At 43.2% G+C, this 15,816-nt stretch overlaps 1 protein-coding gene across 2 annotated transcripts in view; it reads left to right on the top strand.

Moving 5' to 3' along the window:
* Window positions 1-3,013: 3,013 nt before the first annotated feature.
* Window positions 3,014-15,816, top strand: part of tmem104 (transmembrane protein 104) — a 32,243-nt gene continuing 19,440 nt past the window's right edge. Inside the window, exons 1-8 of one of the 2 annotated variants that reach the window (XM_029509091.1) lie at window positions 3,014-3,269; window positions 3,680-3,735; window positions 4,468-4,589; window positions 5,326-5,407; window positions 6,132-6,225; window positions 7,058-7,141; window positions 11,436-11,535; window positions 13,056-13,152. In XM_029509091.1, the coding sequence (XP_029364951.1) occupies window positions 3,691-3,735; window positions 4,468-4,589; window positions 5,326-5,407; window positions 6,132-6,225; window positions 7,058-7,141; window positions 11,436-11,535; window positions 13,056-13,152 (624 nt within the window). In that variant the 5' untranslated portion in view covers window positions 3,014-3,269; window positions 3,680-3,690. Of the gene's footprint in view, window positions 3,270-3,679; window positions 3,736-4,467; window positions 4,590-5,325; window positions 5,408-5,650; window positions 5,735-6,131; window positions 6,226-7,057; window positions 7,142-11,435; window positions 11,536-13,055; window positions 13,153-15,816 lie in introns of those variants that run through there. The other variant, XM_029509092.1, reaches the window with a different exon arrangement.

Genomic DNA, 15,816 nt, shown 5'->3' on the forward strand with positions numbered 1-15,816 from the left:
TGGGACTGCTGAGATTTTGAGTCTCTGCTGATGAACAAAACGACGTGTCTGTCGTCTGAGCTCGTCCTGCGGTTCTGCTCGTCTCTGTTTGATGAGCCCAGATCATAATTACATACGTCGGTCCTCAAGTCTGAACAAGTCCACCTCAGAGAGAGACAGCTCGTCCTCTGACACCCACATGACCCTGAAATCCTCCTGTAAAATATTCTGTGGTTCGACAGGAGCATTTGGAAACAGAAGACCTGCAGCTCAGACTGGAGATTCAGTTTGATCCTGCAGGTCTGAGCTCCTTCAGCCTTCCTTCAGTTCACGTGTAGTTTTCTCTGTGCGTCTCAAGTCGAGCGGACAAAAGGGACATTGTCCTGTTTCGGTTTCCCAGAGCCAGCTGCTCTTATCTGTGAGGGGATGAAAGGAAATGAGCCACAGCTCCTATTATCAAAAGTCTGATTCACAGAATCTCCATAAATACTTCAGGACAACCACACCGCTGCCTTCGCTTCATACTGACTCACTTATCTCCTTCTAATCTCTTTTCTTTTTCAGACGTTTCAAAGGAGCTGGATCGGGGAGGACCTCTGCAGATCTCTGGTGCCAGAAAATAAGATAATTGGGAGGGAGAAGAGAGTGAGAGGGATGACGGTGTGGAGAAGATGGATTACCAAACGGCCGAGGAAACCCACAGGCCCTGGAGGCCTCACAGGATTTGTCAAAGGCTGGACTTAAAAGGTGTCTGTCCAGATGAATAAAAAATGGAGCCTGGATGTAAACTGATGAATGGATGTGAAGCGCTTTGTTTGCTTCCTAAATGTATGAGTGATTTATGATCCAGTTGGGATCAGGATGAATCCGGCAGCAGCAGCAGTGACGGTTTGATGGCTCATCCTTCCTGCTCATCTTAGACAATGAAGGCAGGAAGCAAACGCTCGATGAGCTTTTAAACACAGAATGAGCTCACTGCTGCTGCTCAGCTTCCTCAGTCAGGCTCCCAGTTTATCCCAGTTTCAGAGCTCCCTCACACCCAGACAGGAAATCCAAGCTGGAGACGAAGGTGTACGAGGAAAGGGCAGCCAGTCAGGATTCCTCCGAGTCCGAGCAAACTTTGATTTACTGACGGATGTGAAAAGTGATAAAATGGAAATGACTGCAGTTAAAACTAAAACACTGGACCAGCTGGAATAAATTTAAAATATCAGAAAATTAATAGAAATAACAAAAGTTGCTTCTACGCTGCACCTTTTCTTTTCACTGCCTACTATAAGTGATTCAGTTTAAACTGCAACTCATTCAATGTCTTTTCAAAATAAACCAATCAATTTAGCAGGTTGGTGCCTTTAAATGGAAATTTCTTATTGAGGTGTCTCACATCTAGTGAGAGGCTTCTAAGTCAGAGGACACACAATAGTTAAAAATAGACTCACAATGACAATAGAGACATAAAATCTCTGTGAGGAGAACAAAAGAGCCACAAAACCACCCGCAGAGAGAAAGAAAGTAAACACATGAAATGAAAGAAGACCATAAAGAGACACACAATGTTTTTCTATGTATCTGTTAAAGACACAATTAAAAATACTCCCTCGCTGACAAGCTGATCTGCAGCAGAATGAAGAATATTCACTCATGAAACATGAAACACGGTTCAGAAAAAAACTGGTGATCGTTCATCTGTTGTAAGATTCCTGGAGTTTTGTTCATGAATCTACAGCAGACAGATCACAGATGAGCTGTTGTTGTTTTAACTCTGATGCCAACGTATGAACTCCCTGCATGACATTTAAGACTCAAGATATTTTTGGAAAGGTTTTTGGAAAATCTCCAGTGAAAAGTGCCAAAAGACGGATTTCTATTCTTCAGTAAAAGCAAAAAAAAATGAAAACTGAGAAAAACATTTGAGCAAAATTGAATCCGATATTTAAATATATCTGCAGGGACTTGAATAAACATGTTGTTCTTATTATTATTGAGCACAAAGAGAGTTTTTAGTCTTTTTGAAACCTCAGATCAGTGAAGTTAAACTCATGACGTGTTTTGTTACAGCTCCCTCTGCTGGATGAAAGAAGCTCCACACATGAGAGGAAGAGAATAAACTCACTTCACTTTAAACATCACAAGTTATTACAGCCACAAAATGGAAACAAAAAGGTGAACACGATCACCAATTCAATACATTTTTATTTGACCAACTGCATGTAAACACAACCAGCAGGTCAGAAATCCATAAATCAGCTCTCATTCAAATGTGAAATCTAAAAAGTCATAAAGTGGTAAAATATTCTAAATCAGAGACACAAATGTGAAATTTTCATTTCACTGAGGCGGCTGTACTCAGATCTGTGACGGCTCTTTTTGCTAATTCGATGTCACTTAATATTTTAGCTTTTTTCCCCAAAAAGACTGAAAAACTCATGTAACTCAAATATTTACATAAACGATAATACTCACAGAAATAATCTCACTTCATTATAAAATATGATGTGAATTGAATGATGTTTCTGTATAAATGTGACACTGTAGATTGATAATCATCACAACACCAGAAATCTGATCTGATTGTGTTCATCAGGTGATTGTAAAGTTGTGATACACAACTAACATGCCCTCTGGATGTTTTAGTGCTCCAGTCTTCCTCCATTTAAACCATTCAGTGGAGTTCAGGTCACATGACAGGGAGTGCTTGGAAATGATGTTTGATTGTTTTGTTTATCAGCACGGATGGGGGGGTCAAACCGGAACTACGTGTTTTTGGAATAATTTTGGATAATGTTTAACTTTACCAACCAAAACTCACCACACTGAGTTCATCGTGATCACTGTTACAGTAAGCTTAAACTAATTTATAGTAAAAATGTGATTGTTCAGGTAAACATGATGTAGAAGAGACAGGGGAACGGTTGATAAACAACAACAACAACAAAATGTGATTTGGAGAAAAATTCACAACCAGCCGCTTTACTTTGAAAGAGACGCCCGGAAGTGTGTGTTTCCGCCTTGGTGGCGTTGACGCAGGCGCAGTCCGGCTCAGGTCAGCCGTCAGGTTGGTGCGGATCCTCCAGCAGCTCCGCCGGCTGTCGGAGCCTCTTTTGGCCGAGAAAGGCGCCTCCCCGCCGGCTTCCCTCCATCAGTCCGGGCCCGACCCGGCTGCTGTTCGCTCCCCGCCGACGGTGCGTGTTGTTCGGCCGGCTGGTGAAGGTTTGAGCCGGCGCACGGCCGCTCGCAGCTCCCTGTTAGCCTAGCAGCTAACTCAGCAGCATACAGTTGGAAGGAGGGAGGTGAGGAGAGTGAAATTTTTTAATTTCCTACAGAAGAACTTCTGCAGATCGGCACAGCAAACACACAAAGAGCACCAGTATTTTTAAAAAACGTCACATTAATTCGTTTTTCATGTTTCGATGGCGCTAACAGCCTTTAGCCGGCTAGCTACAAAATGTCAGTTCTGTGAAAACAAACAGCTTTATCTGCTGAAATAAACAAACATTTACTTTAATGATCCCAAAGATCATTCTGTTTGTTTCTGTTTGTACACGGTGGTCATTTAGAGTAAAAAAACCCTTTTTATTCACTGAACAGAGTTCATGCCAAATTTCAAAGTGGACCTTTTTAATGACATGTTGGCCAGATATGGATTTAATGGATTATTAAATCTGTAGGACACTAACAGAATGTCTTGCTTGCTCCTCAGGCCCATCGACCATGGCAGGTGGAATCACAGAGACCGGGGAGCCGTACTCCGCCTTTGTAAGAGTCTGCAGAAAACCGTTTCTTCATTTAACCAGCTGTCAGAATGTTAATCGACTTCAGGAGCTTGGAGCTGCCGCAGATATTCAGATATTCAAATCAGATCTTTGTCTTCGACCTGTTGAGTTACACTGACAGAATAAACTGTCTACAGACCAAATGCTGTGTGTGAAAAATGAAAGAGGAAACAAAATTTGCTTACACATCCACTTTATTCTTTTTTTTTAAACACAGTTGGCCTCTTTATGGTCTGGACTCACTTTTAAAGGCTCTGACTTTGCTTACATCTGCAGGACTTGTCCGCAAACATCACGTCTTACTGATCAGATGTTTTTGTTCTTTTGTTTCCAGGAAGCTAAAGCTTTGAATCATTAAAGCGCTCTGCCACCTGATAGGGTTAATAAGTGCTGGCCTGTTTGTCAGCTGACCTCCGTGACTATGGTTGATGTTATCATCTGGGCTCCTGAGGAGCACCTGATACTGCACCGCTTGAGATTTTGGCCTCAAAGAAATAATTCAATATGTCAATAGGTGGAGAGCGCTGTTGCCTCACAGGGCCTGGGGCCTTTCTGTTCAGTTTCCTTGTTCTTCTGGTGCCTGTGTGGGTTTTCTCCCTCTGTCCAAAGGCATCATGCTTAGGTTCATTGGTGACTCTAAACTCAGTGTGAGAGGTTGTTGGTCTCTGTGTGTCTGTGTGTTATTATACTGACTCCCTTTCCCTCCATCCAACAGGTGGGGTTGATTTATATGTTCAATCTGATCGTGGGAACTGGAGCTCTGACGATGCCCAAAGCCTTTGCCACGGCCGGTTGGGTGGTCAGCTTAGCGCTCATCTCATTTTTAGGCTTCATGAGGTGAGTCTTGAACCAAACTCACCTGCGGCACCAAGTATTTTCCAGTTTATATTCAGAGAACCACACAGCATGTTTGACCATGTTGTTTGTTTCCTGTCAATAAAAAACACTGTTATTCACACAATCTTTGCTGGGGATGTTTTAACTTAGTCATATGTGTCGCCCCCCCCCCAGTTATTAATATATGTTATATTTATGATCGGCACCACCACTAGATGTTGCACTAGACCACCAACGTCAGCTCAGTGGAAGCTCCCACTGAACACACAACAAAAAAATTGCCTTGTATACAGAGAGACCGACAAAAACAAACCAGTTGGCTAAATGTAATAAAGCTGAAGCTGTAAAAGGTCAATATTTTACAGTAAAGGTCGGTAATTTGTATCAGAGGTACTTTAGAGGGTCTTCTAATTGGCTGACTGGTTTCTGTTTCTCTGTCTCCTAAAAATTATATTCATGAAGAAATAAACCAGTCAACAGTTTTAAAGCTGGATGATATTTACAGGCATTTTATTTTATTGTTTATTGTTTTATTGCATCTAATTTCAGTTATTTTTTTTTTACATATTAAAAGCATGAAGGTAGAAAAATATGGAAAGGGCAGAATGCTGTGAGAATCTGTTATTTATGGCCAATAATCTTGAAACTATTTCTGTAGTGTGAATAACACTGTGAATTCAGGTCATTAAAAGCGAGTTATTAAGCAGCTGTGTTTTCTCATCTTTGCCCCCAACAGCTACATGACCACCACGTTCGTGATCGAGGCGATGGCGGCGGCCAACGCTCAGCTGCGCTGGAAGAGGAGGGAGCAGGAAGAGGTGAGATAAAAACCTGCCTCAGTTTCAGGAGTGTAACTGACGATCTGTCTGTTAGCTGTGAGGATGTTTGAGACAAACCAAATTTTAAAGAAGTAAACGGTCCCCTCTGTCAGGGCCAGTTTGTCTAATAAGACATTAAAACAAACACCATTTACCTCCCGCCGGCAGAACAGTGGAACTAATGTTGGAATAAATGCAGCGCAGTTCTTAGCTTGGGTTAATGTTTTTCCATGTTTCTCTCACAGGTTAAAGAATGTTTAGGCAGCTAATAAAAGAATGAACTTCCCTTACAAAGTTGGTGACATTTGCTGAAGCTCAGCTCGTTAGGTATGTGACTTCAGAAACTGCAAAGGGTGAAAATACAGATGTGTGGCGTGAGCCAGCTGATTTTTAGTCATGTGACCATTATCTCATGTCGCTCCTCATCTTGGTTTCCTGCCAACGTGTCACTTATCGGTTCGGCCAATCACACTCACTGAATTAACCTTCACTGGCGGCTGATTGATATCAAACTAGAGAGAATTAGTGAAATGACAGAAAGTGACGAGTTGCTGTGATTTTTGGCCGTTCATCCCAGCTGTTGCTCGTCACTTTCCAGATGTTCCCTTCCAACTGTGTTGTATACAGAGCAGATGAATACAACACAAACATCCTGTAAAGTGAAACGATTATTAAATTTATTAAGATTATCATTATGAAGCTTCACATGTCTCCTGTTCCCCAGATCGACGACAGCGACTCCACATCTGAGTACTCGGATGATGACATCATGGGACGAGGCCGCTCGGAGCCGGAGACAAAGCCCATCTTGTCTGTTCGTGAGTATCAGTGAGGTCAATGATTGTTTTTGTCGGTCAGCCAAACTTTTATTTGTGTAACACTTTTCATACAAGCTGCTGCAAAACAGAATTCAGACAATGAAAAAACCCAGAAAACTGAAAATGATCATGAAGTAAAATACAAATAACTAAGCAAGTCTCCTGATTATTTGTCTTGATGGTTTATAAAACATAATTAAAAATGAGTTTAATCTTCCTTGTTAAAGGATGAGCCAGTGCAGCTTTACTGTAAATTCTGTTTTATCTTGAATAGTTATCTTGCTAATTTCACTTTTTGCGCTTTTCTGTGATTTTCTGTGGAGCAGTTAAAAGTCTGCAGCCTGCTGGGTTTTATTAGGACTCATTCAGATGATTAGCTATGAGAATGTTGAAATATTCATTTCAGTCATTGGTTCACCTCCTGATTATTTGTCTGGTGGCTGTTTTTCGTTGTGTTATATCTTTTTATGAATTTAATTTCTGGGTATGTTGAACGATGTGAGCTTTTAGGAGCAGCTGCCTCGAACTATGGGTATCTTTATTGGCGTTGCATTGACATTTTTCAAGTTTATTTTCTAAATGTGCACAGTGATATGTTGTAATATCACGTCTGTGCAGCTATTTTATGAAGAGTTAGTTTTATTGCTGTTAAAATGAGATCAGGTTTAAGTAACAGTGAGCTGAGCTTTTGTATTGCTTCATCCAGACTGCTGAACCTCAGCAGTAATCTAATAAACCAGCTCTGTTTATTTTCCTTAAACCGTCTTCTACATTTCGCCCCCTCCGCTGCGAATGCGACTGACTACAGGCTGATGTTTTAATGTTTCCACAGAGAGGTCGGGAGGTCACGTCGATCACTTCGACATCGTGGAGCGGGTTGAGATGGGTCAAATGGCGTCCATGTTCTTCAACAAAGGTAATTTTCCTCCGGCCTTCAGCTTCCACTCAAACTGCCTGTCACTCATTTAGCTGCTGCCACCGCCGCTGGTCGTGTTTATGGAGGGAGTGAGGATGAGGAGGACTGAAGGATTGTTCTTTAAAGGTCTAACAAGGAAGGCTGCTGGGTGTAATTATAGATGGATAAATTGCCTTTGGTTTTAATTATCTGATCAAACCCCATCAAGGTTTTTTAATGTCCTCATTCTGCAGGTATAAGAGGGCGGGGCCGAGGTGTCTACTACTACTGCTTGAATGATAATGAATCCTCTGCTAACATGTGATGTCAATACAATCACCTTGAAGCAGAGACGGAGAGCTTTACATCTCATTCATTTCAGGATGTTGTTGTCCATGTACGTGGGCATGCAGCGACCCCCCTTACTCCCCCTTCCTCCCCCTCCTCCTTTTCCTCCCCTCTTGTCTACTCGCATTACGCCGACTGGTTCCTCTTAACCAGATGTGAGTGACTCAACCATCTGCAGCGTCCCTGTTGTCGCAGGAATAAAGGAACAATGAAAGGTCAAAGCTCTGACAACATCATCTGAGCTGACACATCCTGTCCTTCAGTGTTTCAGCACTAGGTGGCGCACTCGAGACACACACACACACACACACACACACACACACACACACACACACACACACACACACACACACACTTGTATATAGGTCCAGTCGACTCATGTTCACACCCAAACGTGTGAACGCACTTGTGCATGGCGTGCTGTTAAAGCTGCAGTGTGCTCCGGTCCATCCAGCTTCCTGTCACTCACTCCTCCGAGCTGCCCGTTGAAGCTGAAGACACCAAAAAAAAAAGAAAGAAAAAGAAGCTTTGCTGATGACCTTTCCTCCCGCCATGAAAACAACTGAGGCGTGTGGAGGTATTGATCTGTAATGAGGAAATTAGTTTTCTCTTCTCATTCCCAAACCAATGAGTCTGAGTGGCGGCTGATGGAGGAGACGCAGCTCGGTGATCTGGCGTTTTTTGTTCACACAGTGTCCAGATAACGAAGTGTGACGGCAGACAGGCGGCAGAATTGATATTGTTTTTGTCAAAAATCTACAGAGCTTTATGGATCTGGCCCCTGAACTCTGGAAACTGGTCCTGACATTTGACAGAACGGGCAGAACAGTTTATAGATCAGTCAGTAGATCGGATTAATTCACGCTGTTTTTTTAGTTTCACTCTTAAAATGATAAAAGAGCAACAAAACTGGACATACTTTGTTTAGAAATAATGAAAATCTGTCCAGTTGTGTTTGTTGGCGGTGATTTCAGGAGACGACCCTCAACAGGAAGAGTTCACTGGTGTGGAGTATCACTTCCTTTTCTTATAAAGCAGCTGAGGCCAAACTGTAGTCCGGACCTCCCTCCACATTCAGTTCCCTCTTTATGGATTTAAAGAGCTAAATAACAAGAAAGTGCAAACGGGTCCATTATGTTCTGCCAGATTTACAGGAGGTAGCTCGCTCCACCTCCCCACTCTTCACGGATAATAAACCGTAGGCGTGATTGCACATTGTCTTTCTGCCCTGCACTTTTTGCAGGCAATTAAAAGCATCTCTCCTGCTTAGAGGGCGTTAGACTTCCTCCTGGGCTGAAATTGACGTGGCAGCAGTAAGTCGGGCTTGGAATAAGGCCACGGCTATCGTATCAGCCTGATCTGCAGGCACTGACAGGAATGTTGATGGGGGCTGGTTTATTCGCACCACTGTGGAAAAGGTGTTACTATAACCTTCACGTTGATGATTTGAAAGTTGATTAGAAGACGACTTTGGCTAAAGTCACAGAGAAGGGGGGAGACGAGCACAGCGCCGTCCTTGCATCAACATCTTATCTCAGCCTTTCTTTGCTTCTGTGATGTGATGTGTGCGGTCGTCATGGCGGCTCTGCAAACAGCAGGATCAGCCCCTCGACGAACGCAGGACCGCGGCGGTGAATGCTAATCTGCTCCGGCGTAACCCGAGCTCGTGTCTTCTAATGAGAACCAAACACGCCCGCATCCATTTTTAACACTTCAGTGACTTTTACTTAAATGTCATACTTGTGCGTCGAGAGCGGCCTGTAAGATGAAGCCAGGAGCGTCGCAGCCTCCGGGAAGATAAATGGACACGTTGGCTTCAGCCCGCAGCCGCATCACTTCCCATAAGCAGCAACAAGAATAGTTGTGTCAGCTTTTTAACAGATGCACTTCAACTGCGATCAGCTCAACAAATCGATGTTACAAGTTTAGTCCCAGGATGGAAGTCGACCGCGGGGAGAGCCAGTGTAGAGAGAACTGATAAACCTGTGTTTTAGCTTCCAGTCGTTTGTTAGAGGTGATCGAAGTCTCACTTTTGGTCACATAACTTCTTTTTTCAGTTAACTGCTGGTTATTGCCTCACATATCAGCAGCACCCTTTAGGGAACCAGGGGCTCCGACCAACATCTGGATCTCTGAGGATTCTTGGGTTAAACCTTTTTTTATGTCAAAAACATTCAGTGTAATTGTTGCTGTATCACTGTCCATTACATGGGAACAAAGCAGACTTAAATCTTCCAGTTGTAAAGCTGCGTTGCCATATTTACCCCTCTTTTATTTTTAGACACGTACAGGTAATGATGTTGTTGCCTTTGGTGGCTGACTCCATCTAGGTTTGATTTCTGAGTATCTGTGATCGTCGTTCATCAAAATTTCACCTTGTCCTTCCCACAAGAAACAGAATTTGATTACAGTGAGAGAGGGGATGTTAATGAGGTGAAACTCAACGTTAAAATTCATTTAGTTGTTTATTTCAGAGGCTTTGGATGTGACCGACGTTGTAATGAGTCGTTAATAGCCTCTAAGAACATGAAATAACACATTGCCCTCCTGCTGTTACTCAGTGTAACAGTACTGCTGACTCCTTACAGGGTAATAAAGCCAATGAAACTGCCTCTCCTTAATGTGCCTTTAACTGAAAAGCTGCCCTGCTGCTTCTTTTTCTGTCCGTCGGTCCGGCAGGTCGTGTCCTGACGGATAGTTCTGCATTTCACAGCTACATGAAAGAGCCGGGCTCCTACGTGAAGAGCCATTTTGCAGTGTTTTTGCCCGTGGCTGCGGGTAATCGGGAAGTGTTAGTTACAGTGCCGTGAAAGGCCTGCATCCCCCCCGTGGTCATGCAGAGCTCTCTACTCGCTATCACTTACTGACAGCGGCGGCGGAGTTGGGTACATCCTGTTTCTTCTAGCCGCCGCTGAGACACTAATATACTTTGTCCTCGTCTGGACAGATGACAGACGGGGACGGCTTCTTACATCACGTTCACTTTTGCTGTTGTTTTGAACAGAATTAAGCAGCAGTGTTGCAGAGGGTGTGTTTAGAGATAAATCTTCAGCAAAAGTTTTGTGGCCAGACTGTAAATGTGATGACAGTCTGGACCAAAGACGTTGGAGGTCCATTCACCGTTTTATTTCTCAGTAAGTAACTTATTCTAACCGTCACAAACATTCATTTCCTCTCTGGGATGAACTGAATAGACTAAATCTTTGTGGTCTAAGTAAGTTATGGATGCTAAGAGGAAATCTCACCCAACAGCTGACGTCACGGCGGTTCCTTTGGCTGTGTTTTGCACTGTTTGCAGCCCGGGCCTTTAATTCAAAATAGAATCAGTGCAGCCAGCCAAGTTGTAAATCTGTCACTTCTTATCTGCTTTTAATGAACTCTAGGCTCTAATTTCTTTGGCCACAATGAATTACCTGAGCGGTCCAGTATGACAGTCGATCCCCCTTCTGAGATTTCAAGAGCGTGATGGATGTGAGGTAGGCCGCAATCACCTGACTGCTGGTGAAAGCTTTCGATTCTCGGCTTGGCAAAAGCAGCCTGGCAGGACCTGCCAATCCGGGGGCAGAGAGTTTGGGGGGGGGGTGATGACAAGGTAGAAAGAGGATTCTGGGAGGAGGAGGGGCAGATGTCAAACGCTTGTGGTTGTGGAGAGTTTTTGGATTAAACCTTTTATTATTTTCCATCGGTCCAACTACACGTGTCTCTTCTGCACACGCTGCTGTTCCTGAAAAAAGATGAACGGCTGTAATTAATGCCAGCATGACAGGAAGGAGGTGTTTTATTGGTCCAACAAATGTCTTTTATCGTTTGGACAGATGACAGAGGTGAAAAATGTGTTGGCTTGTCGCCTCTCTGCCTTGAGTTAAGTCTTGAATCTTGTTTTTAAACCCTCAAACACAAGCTGGCTGTGTCGTTCATATCTTGTTTGTCCGTTTTTGTTTTTTTCTTTCCTCTCTCTGTTTTTCAGTTGGTGTCAATATGTTCTACATCTGCATCATCGTCTATCTGTACGGTGACCTGGCCATCTACGCAGCAGCTGTGCCGATATCACTAATGGAAGTTGCCTGGTAAGTCTCACTTCATCTCATTCATTCTCAGTTTTGTTGTGAAATGAAATCGGATGCGTGCAGATTTATTTGAAGCTCGGCTCGAAGAGCATTTGGACACGTTTACTTCTCCGGTCAGAGCAGAGCTCATCTTTCTCCATCTTGTCCTCTGAACTCCAGATTGAGACAATAAAGCTCTGCTGACAGAGGCCTTAGGCCTGTTGACCTCTAACTGCAGCCTCCGACGCACGAGTGCTTCCAGACAGGTTTTTATTGGCCAGACTTGGTGAGAATTAGGTGTTTCATCTTGTCGGAGACTCTTCCCCTCAGACCTTCGGCCACAGAAATAGCCGTTCCCCCTTTAGTGAGATGATTTCAGGAGGCTGACGGTTAAAGTTTCTGACAGGGGCGGTCCTGACGGTTTCAGGCAGTTCTTCAAAATATTACATTTTGAAAAAGTCTTATATTTTCCATGACCTTTGACTGAGCTGCTCGTTTCTTCATCATCTTTCTTTATCTCTTTTGCTCTTGTTGACGTCAGCATTTGGAGTCTTCAATTTGAAATAAAATATCACCACAGAGTGACTCAAACGAAAGCTTTGACTGTTTCTACATATCAAACACAGGGAGTTAATAATAACAGTTAAGTAATGACGATTTGGAGCTAAATAAAGACTTAGCTAAAGCTGACACAATGTTAAAGATATTCTGACTCTAACTTAGATAGTAAATCCAGCTGAATCACAGTTCAGTCTTCGAGGTTATAAAATCAGGATTTCACCAGAGGTGCCTTGGAGATATTCTGAGTTTTCTGAAGCTGATGTGAGTGACAGCAGCCATGAGATTAAATATAATCAGCTATGATCACTGATTTCAGAACAATCTTCACAGAACTCAGAGAAGACTGAGGAGAATCCCCACTTCAGTTCAGATAGCACTTCAAAACGCTGTTATCTTTTCTTTGATTTGACCCCGATGAGTATCGTTTTGTTTCCTGTTTCGTTGAATGAGTTTGTCATAATGAAATCAGAGGTGATTTTTAAACTATTCTTCTAATTGTCGTGGTAACAAAGCCGCCTCACCTCGTCTCATCCCGAGGCACGCTCCGCTGATCTGCTGTCTGATCGTATTAAATCCAAACCTTTCTGACCTTCCAGCAGGAATGAATGTGAAATGTAAGTGAAACATCAAAAGCAGTTTTGCTTGCCTTAAGGCTCTAACTGCAGACTTCTGAGGATCATGAGAAGAACCAGATGATTTTACTGAAGCTTGCTCTGTCACGCAGCAGTGATGGGCTTTGTGGCTGTTTGTAAGAGATACCCTTCAAGTTTTCACAACTGCTGCTGCTGCACGCGTCGGCTTTTCCCTTCAGCAGCTTTATCTGATTGTGTCTTTTATGAAACGTCAAACCGCTCTCAGAGTTCAGACTGTAGATTTAAAAGAGCAGAGGGGACGAACTGATGCGTGCTTCCGTTCAACCCCAGAAGGCTGAGGTTGAACGTTAAGCTGTGCTGTTTGTTTGTGTTTCTGTTGCGGTGCAGCGGGAATCACTCCTGCAGCACTGGAAGTGTGAAGTACAACGATACCGACCCGTGCTGGGGCTCCGTCACCAGGAAGGATGCGTACAGGGTGTTTCTGGTAAGTGTTTCTTCATCCCACTGACTTCTGTAAACCTGACGACCTTTAACTGTCCTCCTCCTCGACTTCCTTCTCACTTGTCAAGATGAGCTCGACTTTTAAAGGTCCCTCATTGTGTAAAGTGACACTTCCATTTATTTCTAAATCCGGTCCAGGTTCTGTATTAATCCAGTGAAGGTATCAAAGGTTCCACAGAGAAATGCTCCCCGTCTGGATTCAGTCTGGACTTTGTGATGTCACAACAAAGATGTTGGCGCTCTTAGCCCCGCCCCCCTTGTAAGTTTTGGTTTCTTGGTTTCTTTTTGTGGTTCTCAAAAACACAAAAGTTTCTTCCTGTGGATATCAACCCTTCAAATGATTAGAAATGTGTAAACATGAGAACAGAGTGTTTCCTCTTGTGGAGACAGTTTGGACCGTTTTTTGGATCTTGTAATGGACATCAACACTGCAGTTTAAAATGAGAGACCTTTAAGACATCAACGTTTAAATGTCAAAGCTAAGGCCAGACACACATTATCTTTCCAATAATTCCTTCCAAATCTACCTGATTAGCATTACTGACTAAATAATAAATATTTTTAAAGACTGATATACCAGACTTCACATTTTAATTGCCAACAGTTCAACAGACGACTTTCAGCAGAAAGTTTTATCAGCCGCAGCTAATTAATGTTAATTCTATGAAATGGCCAAAGGCCAAAATAAAAGTGTTGGCAGCAGTCTGGGTGTTGTAGTCTCTGCAGATCGCTGTCTGTTCTGTTTAATAGAGAGAAGGACGCTCTGCTTGTTTGCGACTTTAAAGTTGACTCCAGATGATCCAGCTGGTCAGTCTGACTTTTAGTTTTCAATCGTGAATGACCATCAGCTGAGTGACAATAAAATCTGAGCTTGTCAGGCCTCTGTGGTTGAGGTGTAAGAATTAATGAGTGCAGCAGATCGATGAGGAAAGACAAACCAAAAATGAAATGTTGGCTTTACAGTGTGGAGGAGAGTTTAACCGTCAGCAGTTCACACCCCAACAGAAAGCCAACGATGTGCTGCCGTTGATCTTGGACTTGAAGGTCCCCCGCTGCTTAATTAGACGTCACGACGCCGGCTGAGAAGGTGACAGGCAGATCAGCTCTTCTCACATATTTACGTTGAGACTGGAAGCGTGGCTTGTTTTCATTTGTGTGTAAGAATACGCTTGTGACTCGAACAGTGCAGCTGCTGTACATGTTTGTGCGGTGTTTAATGGGCCAAAGATGGATTCAGACATTTTCAGTCCTCGGAGTCGCCGGCGGTCTGCAGGAATCATACGTGTCCTTGAAGAACTCTGAGCTGTCCGCTGCAGCCTTAAATGCACAGCGACATTGATAGATGTGGCGACTTCATCCCGTGTAATTTCTCAGCCTTTCTGCTTCCTCTTTCCTCTGCGCTCTCTTTTCTTCCTAGCTTTGCTCATATTTTAATGGAATATGACCCCAATAAAGGGTCATTACGGTAACTCCACTCGCACTGTTGCTGGAAGTCGGTGAATCCGCTCCTTCGTAGTTAACCGTGACATTCTTCAAACTGGAAACGGATTATGAAACTCTATGTTTTCTGTAAAAAATGGGCAAAGGCACTTAGTGACAGGACACTTTGTGGCAGAATTAAGCAGAAAGTCCAGGTGGACAGTAGGAACCTTTGGTATCAAGGTATCAAATAAATGAAATAATTCTGAATCTGATCTCCGGTCAGTTTGTTTACACTTGCAGTTTGATCATGACTGTTTGGGGAACAGATATGTGACAGGGAAGAACACCACCAAAGAGATGTACTGACCTGACCTTTTCCTCCGATCAGGCTGGTCAGGAGCTGCTCCGATACAAAGCTGAAAAGTTAAATCTCTTTGTTTGGCTCTTGGTCTTTAGATGACACATTTATGCTGCAATTTATACACGCTAAAATACACTTTGCAGGCTTCTGCTGGTGTTGGTAATACATACAGACCTTTAATTATACTTTTCTTGGCCTTGACCTGCTTAACCTCCTGCAGTGTTTTTCATCCTGCTGGTCTAAGATTAGTGTATTTTAAAAATATGTAATCCAGAAGAACAGAAAGTGTGGAGAGCTCTTGCAGCAGTTCCACTCAGAAAAGATATATTGATAATGTTAGCCAACTACAAATGTCAGCGTCGGAACTTCTGGTTTCACAGTAAAGGCCTTGACATTAAAACACATTTATGGTGAAGCGCGTGCACTGAGCGTCAGTGGCAGCAGAAGAATGAAGCAGATTAAATGGCCAACGTCTCGTCTGTTTTATTACCAACACAAACAGCACTGGTTTTTGAATTGGTTTGAGAAGCTGCAGACTCAACAAACAGAGTAAATCATCTCATGGCTGAAGAGTTTTAATGGCGTCTAAGTGCAGATTTACCTTTTTAAAAGCATGAAGCCAGAAAATTAAGGAATTGACCGAATGTTGTTAAACATCATCGTTTGCTTTTAGACCTTTGGTATCCTAATTAACACCTGTAGCAGTGAAAAGGGAGATGTGGCTGCAGCCAGAGCAGTTTTTACAGGTTAGAAAATGTTGGGAGCTCAAAGAGCAGCCTGATTATGTTGTTTAATCCTGTGAGGGTTATTGGTGCGGAGTGATGTGCACTCAGGGAGTCATTCTGGTGGGTGGAGAAGCCCTTT

The sequence above is a fragment of the Echeneis naucrates genome, chromosome 8 (genome assembly GCF_900963305.1).
Source record: "Echeneis naucrates chromosome 8, fEcheNa1.1, whole genome shotgun sequence".
In the NCBI taxonomy this organism is placed as follows: domain Eukaryota; kingdom Metazoa; phylum Chordata; class Actinopteri; order Carangiformes; family Echeneidae; genus Echeneis; species Echeneis naucrates.